This window comes from Dipodomys ordii, unplaced genomic scaffold (assembly GCF_000151885.1).
Source record: "Dipodomys ordii isolate 6190 unplaced genomic scaffold, Dord_2.0 Scaffold114, whole genome shotgun sequence".
Lineage (NCBI taxonomy): Eukaryota > Metazoa > Chordata > Mammalia > Rodentia > Heteromyidae > Dipodomys > Dipodomys ordii.
The window spans coordinates 319,475-331,138 of NW_012267330.1; the positions used below are offsets into that span (position 1 = coordinate 319,475).

Here is an 11,664-nt window from a genome sequence, read left to right on the forward strand (position 1 = left end):
GAGGTCTGTTACTTTTACTAGTCTTTCCAGAGTCAGCCTTTTGCTTTATTCACTTTATTAGTTTAATGGATTTGCTTATTTCCTTCTGTTCATTCTTTGGTTTTCTTTGTGTTTAGTTTTCAGAACTTTGATTTGTATTGGTGGGGACTTCCTTTAAGCTTATTTCATTTAATACTTTTACCTTTTTGAAATACATAGGATTTTGTTTTAAGTTTGAGAAACTTTAAGCCATGATTTTTGAATATTTTTTCAGCCAACCCTTTTCTCCTCCCCTTTTGGGACTGATGACAGGAAGGTTAGGTTTGTTGTTCTTTTTCCTTAGTCTGTCTTCTCTATGATACTGTACTTTGGATTTAAGTCACTGAATCTTTCCCTGCTTTATCTACTGAGCCTATTCATTGAATTGTGTATATTTCTTGTATTATTTTGGTTCTAAAATTTTCATTTTATTATTTATATCTTCATATAGAAGAATCTGTTTATCTTTTTGTATCTTTCTTGATTTTGTTATTTTGGGGGAAAGTTTCTATTTTTTGCTTATGAGTTCATCAAGGCTTGTTGACATTTTTTTTTTTTTTTGGGTCCGGACGTGGGACCTGAACTCTGGGCCTGGGCACTGTCCCTCAGCTCTTCAGCTCAAGGCTAGTATTCTACCACTTGAGCCACAGCGCCATTTCTGGCTTTTTTCTTTTTGCTTATGTGGTGCTGAGGAATCGAACCCAGGGCCTTGAGCATGCAAGGCAAGCACTCTACCACTGAGCCACCTTCCCAGCCCTTGTTGAAATATTTTTATGGAGCTTCTTTAAGATTTTTTTTCCAGTTGGATCTTGAGGCCTTGCACATGATAGGCAAGTGCTCTGCCACTCAGCATCATCCTATCCCTTAATTCTAGTCTTTGTTACCTTAGTGTTACTGTTTTCTGTTGTCATTCTGTTTAAGATCCTGGTACTTGATATGATTAATGATGTTAAGACAAATGGACATCATAAAGATAAAGTGGGGGGACCCTGGCCACTGCTCTGACCTCACCCCTACTGATGACCTCACCCCGTGGCTCCCATGGAGTGGAACATACTATCTATGAGGCTGTGCTGATGCCATCCTGGGTGTTAAGGAGGGGGTGTCTTTTTTCCATAGGGCAAGAATAGTCATTTCAGGTCCCCACATAGTCCCCATGACATAGTGGGACCAGCTTCATCTGGCAGGAATAGAGTTTCTCACTCCCTGCTTGACTTCTTTTACAGTACTAAGAAGGAATACCATAAGGGGAGGCTGTGCTACCGCTGACTTAGTGTATGAGCTTAGGCTGTCCACACGAGGCCTTTGCTGGTGGAATGGGGCTGGGCTGGGGGTTTTTCTGTGGTTTTGCTTAGAGTAGAGAAGCTATCATCTAAAAGTGTTCCCTTTTGCTCAGCTAACCCTTTCCCTTGTAGAAGCTTTGGGTAGGGAGAATAGGCTTTTCTTGAAACCTTTTTGTGTAGTTGCTCACATTTCCAAGGGCAGAAGATTTGCCATGTGTTATCCCTCCATTCCTGGGGTACTAGCCTGACTGTGGCTTCCTATGTTGTTCTGTGTGGAATGTCCAGAGTTTTAAGTGCTCATTCTTAGAAGGAGAAATAAGGAAAGAAGGTCCACTCCTTCTAGCAGTGGAAGTCTTTTCTCCTGCTTTTCTAAAATTACAGATATAGATCTATGCCAGATCCCTTATTTTCCTCATATCAGGTGGTAGTGACATCATGAACATAATTGTAATGGTCTGAATGTGCCTGTGAGTTTATAAGCAAGGCTGTTCTTTTATCTTTGGGTTTCTTGTTGCATAGTTCATTTGCTCAGTCATTGGAGGCACCTCCTCTGACTATTTCTGGTAGTGGTCTTTCATAGATATTTGTGACCAGAAAATCAGCTACCTGATCAAATCCTAGACCTCTAGTGTTCCCCCGCTATATTTTCCTCCCAGTAAGCTGAAATTGGGCTGGGGACAGTTCTGCCTCTAGGCTGGTTTTACCTGGAAAATACATGTTTGAATGAATGTCATTGTCACCTGGTCTAAGCCAATCATTTTACAGATGAACAAAACAAGGTCTAGTGTAATGAGAGGTCGGGGAATCTATTGGAAGTTGAGGTAATGGTGGAAATGAATTCATATCCCAGTCTCTTAGAAATCCAGCTCTCTGTTTTGTTGTATTTTACATCTTCTTCATTTTATACTCTGAAAGTAGACTTTTAAATATGGTTGTTTAGTTTATATTTTTTAGTAATCTTAAAACAAGTCATAACCATGTAGTCTCATTTTCTTCCTTTTTTAATGATTCAAATTTTATTAATGGCCACTTAGAGATGCAGTGTCAAGGTGTTTGGAACTTTCAGGAATGTATTTCTAATGGGCCTTTTTTCTTTCTAGCAGATGTATGGCTACGGTCCTTACAGTGGTGCCTACCCGGCAGGAACTCAAGTTGTCTATGCTGCAAATGGGCAGGCCTATGCTGTGCCCTACCAGTACCCATACACAGGTAACTTACGCTGGCCTTCTACTCTGCTTCTCTTCATTTAGTTGGTGGGCCTTGAAGAATTTTTATTTCTCATATTAAGATTAAGTCAACTGTATTTTCCATTAGATACCACAGATCACTTGGCTACTATGCCTTTGGCATGTTTGCTTTTTTTTAGGACAGTCCTGGGGCTTGAATTCAGGGGCTGGATACTGTCCCTGAGATAATTTTGCTCAAGGCTAGCACTCTACCACTTGAGCCACACTGCCACTTTTGGCTTTTTCTGTTTATGTGGTACTGAAGAATTGAACCAAGGGCTTCATGCATGCTAGGCAAGTACTCTACCACTAAAGCTACATTCCCAGCCCATGTTTGCTTTTTAATAAGCGTTTGTATCCACACATTATTTTACAAAGCTAGAATAGTACTGAGTTTTAGAACTTCATTATTATGTATAGTCTAATTCTCATGAAGATAATTTGTGCTTACTGGGATTGAATTATATTAAGAAGCAAAAGAAAGCCAAAGAAAGAGACCCATTGTAAGGGATGAGAGGTGACCCTCCTTCCAGTGATATCGTTAGACAGTTTTTACTACTGAGCTAACAATCTCTTTCCCAGTGAAGTGAAGAGGCTTGCAAGAGGCTATGTTATTTGGGGCTTTGGAAGTTTGTCCCATTTTTTTGTCTCACTTGAAACAAATTATAAATGGGACTGAGTAGGTAGGAGTCCTAGGTCTCCTGGGCAAGAGGACCTTCAGTATGGGGATGTGTATGTGGAGAGCTGCTAGTTTCTAAGTGAGTCTGGAGCCACAGTGAGAGGGATGAAGGCAGAAAAGCAAATTGATTGCATATTACAGGAGGACACACTGCTGGATGGTGGAATCAGAGCCTGAAGCTCAGGAGGGTTGGCTTATGGGGTCCATAGGCTGTGAACAGAAGTAGCATGGTGTCTAAGCAGAGTTGCCAGCAGAAAGGGGTGGACACTGACAGTGGTTTCAGGGAAATTGGCGACCCGCAGCCACTCTTAGAGGGTTGTTTTTGGCTTCAGGTGCATTAGTATCTGAGAGACTGGTGCTTGAGTAGAAGTAGACGCTTTTTGTTCTCCTTTTGCCCAGCCACTATGTACTTTGGAGGATTCAATTTTGTTTGACTGTTTTTAATGTCAAGATGAAAAATAGCAAAATAATTATGATATAAAATGTTTATACCTCATCCTAGCACAATTTTTTTTAATTTAATTTAATTTTATTTGTGAACATACTGTACAGAGGAGTTACAATTACATGGGCAGGATAATGCGTACATTTCTTACCAAGCATTGCAGCCTCCTCCTTTGTTTACCCTTCACATCCCTTCCCAGCCTCCCCCCTCCCATAGCACAATTATTTTTATTTGAATCACTTTCTCTATATAAATAGTTTGTCTATATAATTGTATATTGCCTTTTATATTTATGTTGTGAATTTTTATTTTTAGGTTCATTAAATTTTAAAAAAAAATTGTTATAAAGGTGATGTACAGAGGTGTTATAGTTATGTAAGTCAGATAAGGTGTACATTTCTTTTTGGGCAATGTCACTCCTTCCCTCAAATTTTAATTTTTGTATGTTGTCCAGAGAGAGCCTCACAGTATTGTTACATGCTTTCAGTGCTTTCAGTTACATGCTTTTGCTTTTACTTTTTTCTGTTGTAAATCTGCTTTGAATTCTTGTTTCTGTTTTTATTTCTATGAAACATATGTTAATGTGCATTTCTGCCTATTATTGTCAGAAGGAATAGACATTTTTCTTCCAATGTTTTTTAAATTATTAAAGTTTTAAAATATCCAGTATTGAGATTATTGTGGTAATGTAGTGACTCATGTTGTGTTCTTAGTATTTTTAATAGTTATTACATCATGACTAATCTTTTTTTTTAATCTCTATTTCCCTCTCCTCTCTGTCTCTGATTTTTTTTTCAGGAAACTCTCACATTTTATTTCATGTGTTAATGTTTTAACAGGTAGCTGGGCATGGATAGTTTATGCTTGTAATCCTAGCTACTTGGGAGGCTGAGATAGGAAGGTCATGGTTTGAGTTTCAGCCCCAAGCAAAAAGGTAGCATGAGACTCTATCTTCAAAACAATCTAGGCATGGTAGTACACGTCTATAATCTCAGCTAGGTGAGAGGCATAGGCAGAAGGATTGAGGTCCATGACAAACTGAGACCAAAAAAAAAAAAAAAGGGAGACCGTATCTGAAAGAGAACTAAAAGTAAAAAGGGCTGAAGGTGTGGCTCAGTTTTAAACACATTTGAGTTGAAAATTCTGTACCACCAACAGCAATACAAAAAGATTAGAATAAGTCTTGAGAACACTTTACCAAGTTGATTCTCAGACCAGTTTATAAGATAGATTCTCATTGTTATACTGATTGCTCTTGTAAAATCAACTGTTATTCTGACAGTTCTAATGTCAGTATGTCGAAAGGAGAGCTCTCGATTTACTCCAATTTTACATTTTTAGGCTGACACACAAGGATAAGCCTTGTGTTAATTGCTGGCTAATTATGTTCCCCTTGTGTGAATTTATTTCCTTTACCCATTTGTTTACTGGGGTCCTGGTTGTGGTGGGGCTCTTAAGCCTAATACGAGGTGTGGGTTCACAGAGTGAAAGGCCATAGCTGTTTCTTCTCTGTGTAGAAGAGCAGAAGTATTCAGAAGCAACTGTAAAGGCTATTTCAGACTTACTCTTTGTTCTTATTATGAGGAATGGGGGCAGTGGTGCCCTTGCTGCCGCCCGAGGGACTGGTTGGTAGGCATTGTGACTAGTCAGCAGATGGAGGGAATAGAAGGCCCAAGTGTGGGTGTGGTCACCCCACCGCAGTGGTTGCGGGCAGGCAGAGGGGTATTCTTCATTGCCTTTCCTGAGACCCTATGGTGCTTAGGTGGTTCTTGTTCTCCTACCTTCCAGGGTCCATAGAGACCCTTCTATTCATGTGCAGAACTGGTTAACAGCATTCTGTTTGGTGTGATTTGGACCAAAGCTTGGTCAGTCAATTGGTAACAGATTGCAATGAACACAGGACATACTGTAAATGTTCTGCTTTAACTGACCCACGTTAGTGGAGTTGATTCAGGTATGTTGTGATGTAGATTGAGACCTTTGTTTGAGTTGCCTCCTTTGGTTTAGTGGCTTATAGTTCTATCTTGTAGAGAATGGATTAGTATAATGTTGCTCTGTGGTTTCTAGGTGGATATAAACCCAAACAAACTTCTAAGTGTGTGATTTTAGCTGTCTCCCCATCTCTTAAAACTTCTCATTTCCACATAGTTCATTGTTTGCAAAAGTGACCTGCTTTCAGTCTTGCCTGAAGATTTATTTAACTTTGTTGTTATGGAAATAGTAGCTGATTCCTTCTTGTTGACATCTGACCATTTTCCTAATAGTTATGTTTGGTAGCCATAATAGGTATGACTTGGTGAGTCTTGGCTCAGTTTCCAAGCGACAAGGACATGCCTTTGGATCCAGTGATGAGGGCTGTGACCTGTGTGGGGGTGGGGGTGGGGGTGGGGGGAGGGCAGACATAGAGTTGAGATTTTCCAGGTGATCTTTTAGGTCATCTTACAAGTTGTGTAACTAGCATTTTGCTAATTGGAATATTTAAAGATTTCAGGTTATATGAGTAAATGCTACCCTTCACCAGTTTTGGAATTTTTTATATAAAAAAATGTCACTTCTTCTGGGCATTGGTGGCTCACACGTGTAATCCTAGCTACTCTGGAGGCTGAGATTTTTTTTTTTTTGAGTCCAGTCATGGGCCTGAACTCTGGGCCTGGGCGCTGTCCCTTAGCTCTTCAGCTCAAGGCTAGCGCTCTACCACTTGAGCCACAGCACCACTTCTGGCTTTTTTCTTTTTTCTTATGTGGTGCTGAGGAATCGAACCCAGGGCCTCGAGCATGCAAGGCAAGCGCTCTACCACTGAGCCACCTTCCCAGCCCCGGAGGCTGAGATTTGAGGATCACGGTTCAAAGCCAACCCAGGCAGGAAAGTCTGTGAGACTCTTACCACCAAATAACCACCAGAAAACCAGAAGTGGCATTGTAGCTCAAGTGGTAGAGTGCTAGCTTTGAGCTGAAGAGCTGAGGGAGGGACAGCTCCCAAGACCAGAGTTCAAGTCCCACGAATGACCCTCCCCTCCCCAGAAAAAATGGTCACTTCTAATGCTGTTATGTATCCTTAGATTACAATGATCTCATTGTACTCTTTGTGGCTTTTTTTTTCCTATAGCATCCTTTGTTGCTTTTGAGGCTGTGGTTGTTAGCCATATGTACAGAGTATAACAGGGGTGCCCAGTGTGCCTTAGTGTGCCCATCTACAAACTGGGGGTGAACATTTGAACTGGATTATTTTGAGGGTTGATTCAGACAGATGGGTGTAATGTGGTAGGTAAATGCCTGGGTTGGGCATATGCTGGGAGCATTGCTGCCTTCCTGTCTGCTCTGACATGTGTTCATGTCCTGGTGAGATCCCTGTTAGTACAGGAGCAGCTGGAAAGCTGTCTAGTGACCAGGAGGCATTATAGCTATAAACAAGAGAAGAGAGCAAATAACATATTTTCACTTACAATTTCAGTTATATAAAATAAGCTTAAATTTGTTTAAGTGTGCTAAAAAAATTTCCATTGTTAACATAAATGTTATTCTTGTCTCATAAATTTTATCACAGAAAGATGTGATTGAAAAGGAAGCGTAAAGGCTGGGGCATAAATGAAGTGCTAGAGTGCTTGCTAAGATTCAATCCCCAGTACTACTAAATAAGTAAATAAATAGCATGTTATATGAGCTGATTTAAAGTAAATAGTTAATAGCTTTTAAATGGGCTATTTCTGGACAAGATTTCTTTTATTTTTGAAATATTTTATTATTGCGTAGTTGTCCAGAGAGGTTACAATTTCATGTCAGTTATGAGTGCAGTGCACCTTGGTCAGTGTCACCCCTTTTCTCATTTTCCACCATTATACCCCTCCCATCCCTACACACAAATGGAGGGAGGGTGAGCAGGTACAGTCATTATATAATGTCAATGTTCACTATGTAAAAATGGAACTACATAACTTGGACTAGAATTCTTGGCTCTCTGCTTGTCTGGAGGCCATGGGTCTGTTGTCCTGGTGACCATTGCCTATAGGCCTGACCTGGAAACTTGAGGCAAGACTCTAGTTTCATCAGGCCTCTGCTTCTTGTAGTGTTTGGTCCTGGTGAGCCTGAGGATCATTATTTTCTCTTGGTGCAGTTTGAGGGTGGAGGGCCTATCCCAGTGGGGTGCAGGAGGGCTGGTGCCGGAGTTAACTCCCTTTACCTCCTGCCACCATGTCTGCAGAAGACAGCAGGCAGCAGGAAAGGAGGTGGTGAGGAGACTCTGTTCAGTTATGGGGAGAGAGTCTTTTCCAGTGAATTTTGGAATTCACAAGCTGCTCTTCAAAGCTCTGTTTTTTTCTTCTTTATTTTAGGTCTTTATGGACAGCAGCCTGCCAACCAAGTCATCATTCGAGAGCGGTATCGAGACAATGACAGTGACCTGGCACTAGGCATGCTGGCTGGAGCAGCAACAGGCATGGCATTGGGGTCTCTGTTCTGGGTCTTCTAGAGTCTTCAAGAAATAATGTGCATAGCTTCTGAGAACCTTGTGTGCAATAATATGATTTGCAGGGCATTTCTGTTTATGACAAATGTTTGTAATGTTTTAATAGTTCCTTTGGAAGTAGTGATCTGATCATTGTAACTAATCCTCATAAGAACCACTGAGAAGGGGGTTGAAGCTGTTTAGCTAATAACACTTGGACATTTTAAGGGTGCCGGCTCATCCCAGTTCTTCCTTATGGAGCTCTTGGAATACCTTATTTAAATATACATGTCTTGAAAAGCACTTTCTTTTCACAGAGTTTAAAGGGATAACTTATTTTCATATTATGCCAAGGACCTAGTGATGACTGAGTAAGTGATAGTGGCAGGAAAAATCTACAACTTATTTTGGTCTAATGATAAACTTCCAAGACCTCAGACCAGAACTGGCTGCTTGTTTTCTTAGGAGTTAAGGGCTGGCATGCTGTCAAGTGACTTTCCTAAGGTGGTAATGTGGAACCACCGGTGGGTCTTTGGGCCCCCAGCAAAGCTGACTGCTCAGGGTGACACCCCTTTTAAAAATGATGCTTCAGAAATTTGCCTAACCCGAGAGAACTTTTGATTGTATTATTTCTGCTTGTTAGTTTTTCATTAGTGGTATTTGGAAAGTGTTCCAAATTGGTAATAGGTTTGAATCTCATAAATTTTGGCTTTACCTTTTAAAGGTAAAACCAAAACAGTCAGAGCAGTAAGAAGTATATGAAGGTAGATTTGCATTATTCAAATGTATTTTTGATGTCTGCTTTGGGTATATTTACCACCAGCTAATCCTACATGGAAGCCTATTTTTCTATTGGTTGATAAAGTACTATAAAGAGAATGAGAGAAAGCTGGGAGGAAGAGCCCAGTTAGTGTTCTGTTTCTGGCCATTCAGAGACCAAACTGTGTGAGAATACTCACTTCCACTCCCTGAAGGGCTGTCTTGTAAGTCTGGAGGGTGTTCTGAGCACTGGGACGGGCTGTGACTGAGGGAGATTTGAGTTATGAATGATAAGTTGGATATAGAGTTGAGGTACTGGCTTAGGGCCATAAGCTTGGCCAGTATTCCAGTTTTGTTTTTGTTCTTGGCCCACATATTCAGTTTTGTGCCCCCCCCCCAAACATGTGAAGCATGGAAAATCCACGGCCCTGCCTTTCTAACAGATTCTTATATTTCCCACTATTATGGAATAATATATTTCAAATATTTATATTTGTTATTCTGTGTTTCAAAGCTTCTACTTTATGTTTTCTGTCCTGCCTGTGTTAGTACGTTTTCACAGTGGCAGGTTAGTACAGTAACCTCTACCATGCCCTCTGTTTGGTTCTATTTTTCCCACAGTACACTCCAGAAGTGCACACCTGTTACATTGCCCTGCTCTCTTACTGTGTGGCTTAGCTGACCCCATCTCTTGCTGTGTTCATCTTTGACTAGCTTGCCCTGTGAAGCCAGCTACCCAGGAGACGTAGCAGTACCCATTCCTAGAGAAGTTGTTACATGCAATGCCCTTGGCAGCTGAAGGGAAGTGTACTGACTACTCTGTCATCTCTGATGTGTGAGAAAATATTACTTTAACCAGCATAATGTTGATTGTATGTTCTGTGTCTGAAGAATGGCTTTTGCTTTGATTGTAATAATTATTAAAGCTGTGGCTATATTTACAAAATATTAAAATCCAGTTTCACTGTACATTTTAGTATTAACTTTGAATTCCTGAACCCAGAGAATGGAGTTGTGGCCCCTGAAATTCTTTGAAGTGAATGTCTGTCTCATTAACCTCTGTCCTGGGAGGTGTCAGCCACATTAGATAGCTATATAGTTGAGCCTGGAAGTTCTCTGTCTCTGGTGACTTGATTCTGGTATGAAATGCATGATGAGTATGAAGTGGTTCAGGTGTATGATTCCCTTAGCCCCAACTCCTGTAGGTGCCCCCTTTCACAACTTTGTCCACAGGGCCACATTGCATCACAAAATGCATGGGTTGGAAAGAATTGTTTGATTAAGCCATGTATACCTAAACAACCATTCAGGCCTGGAAGAAGTTGGCTGGTGTTATTAACTATTGTTGACCTGATTGTTCTTTTGGTTCTGTTCTCTTGATTTGAGTTAACTTTTGGACTTGGGATATAAAAGAGAAGAGGGAGAACTGGTGGTTAGTGTCTCAGAATCATTTGTGAAGAATGCCAGACAGAGCTTTTCTATTTTAGGCCATCATGAACCTAGGTAGCTGTCTGGATCACAAGAATTTCTGCTGTTCAGACAGAGAATGATCAAATTAATTTTCTCTGTCAGCTTTGAGTCTGTGAATCACACCCCAGTGTATGTAGACAGAGGCATAGAATACAGCTCCATTTTTTTCTCCATACTTGATTTTCTTTTTTGTGTGTGAGTGATTCCATGTCTCTAGTATTCTGTTCTCTGCACAGCCTGTTTCCCTGTATGTGCAAAATTGTATGTTTCTAAATAAAAATATTCAACTATTAAATGATCATTAACCTTGAAGTATGCTTTTTTGTGACTTGATTGTGTGTGTGTGTGTGTGTGCACGTGCACACGCACATGCACACATGTGTGCACACCTGTACACTAGTTTCGGGGCTTGAACTCAGTGGCCTGGGCACTGTCCTTCAGCATTTTTGCTCAAAGCTATCACTCTACTACTTGAGCTACAGAGCTACTTGCAGCTTCTTTGGTGGTTAATTGGAGATAAGAGTCTCATGGGCTTTCCTTCCTAGCCTAGCTTCAAATTATGATCCTCAGCTCTCAGCCTCCTGAATAGTTAGGATTACAACCATGAGCCAACAGCATCCGGTACTTCTGTTTTTGTTTTTTGGATTATTTTGGCTCACAACTGTAATCCTAGCTCTTCAGGAGGCTGAGATTTGATCAAAGTCTGAAGCTAACCTGGGGAAGAAAAGTCCTTGAAACTCTTATTTCTAATTAACTAGCAAAAACTGGAAGTGGAGCTGTGGCTCTGATAGTATAGAACTAGCGTTGAGTGAAAAAGTTAAGGGAAGCACTCAAGTCTTGAGTTCAAATTCCAGTACCTGAACAAAAAAGTTTTTAAAAAGTATATATATTTTGTATATACACATATATACATGATGCCTGATAACAGTGTCTCATGCCTATAATCTTAGGTATTGAGTGGGCTGAGGTCAGAAGATCACGATTCAAAGCTGTCTGGGCAGAAATATCTGAGGGACTCTTGCCTCCAAAATAGCCAGTAAAAAGCTGAGTGACAGTTGTGACGTAAGTGGTAGAGTGCTTTTCTAGCAAAGTATGAGGCCCTGGGTTCAAATCTGAAGATGCCAATATCTACTATAACAATATTTGTGTACATATATATAACTACACATATACATATGCCATAATTATATAAACATTTATACACATGTCCCTCTCTCTCCCTCTCCCTCTCTCCCTCTCTCTCTTCTTCTCCCCTTCTCCCCCTCTCATAAGTGGCCATGGTGGTAACATTCCTATAAGCTGAGCCCTCAGGAGGGTGAGACAGGAGGAGCGCTGGTTCGCGGG

The 11,664-nt window shown here is 40.7% G+C and overlaps 1 protein-coding gene across 2 annotated transcripts in view; it reads left to right on the forward strand.

The window, feature by feature from the left end:
- Plekhb2 (pleckstrin homology domain containing, family B (evectins) member 2) overlaps nt 1-10,635 on the forward strand; it is a 36,000-nt gene extending 25,365 nt beyond the window's left edge. For both annotated transcript variants that reach the window (XM_013028849.1, XM_013028850.1), the window contains 2 exons: nt 2,402-2,510; nt 7,979-10,635. In XM_013028849.1, the coding sequence (XP_012884303.1) occupies nt 2,402-2,510; nt 7,979-8,115 (246 nt within the window). In that variant the 3' untranslated portion in view covers nt 8,116-10,635. The remainder of the gene's footprint in view (nt 1-2,401; nt 2,511-7,978) is intronic.
- Nucleotides 10,636-11,664: the final 1,029 nt, after the last annotated feature.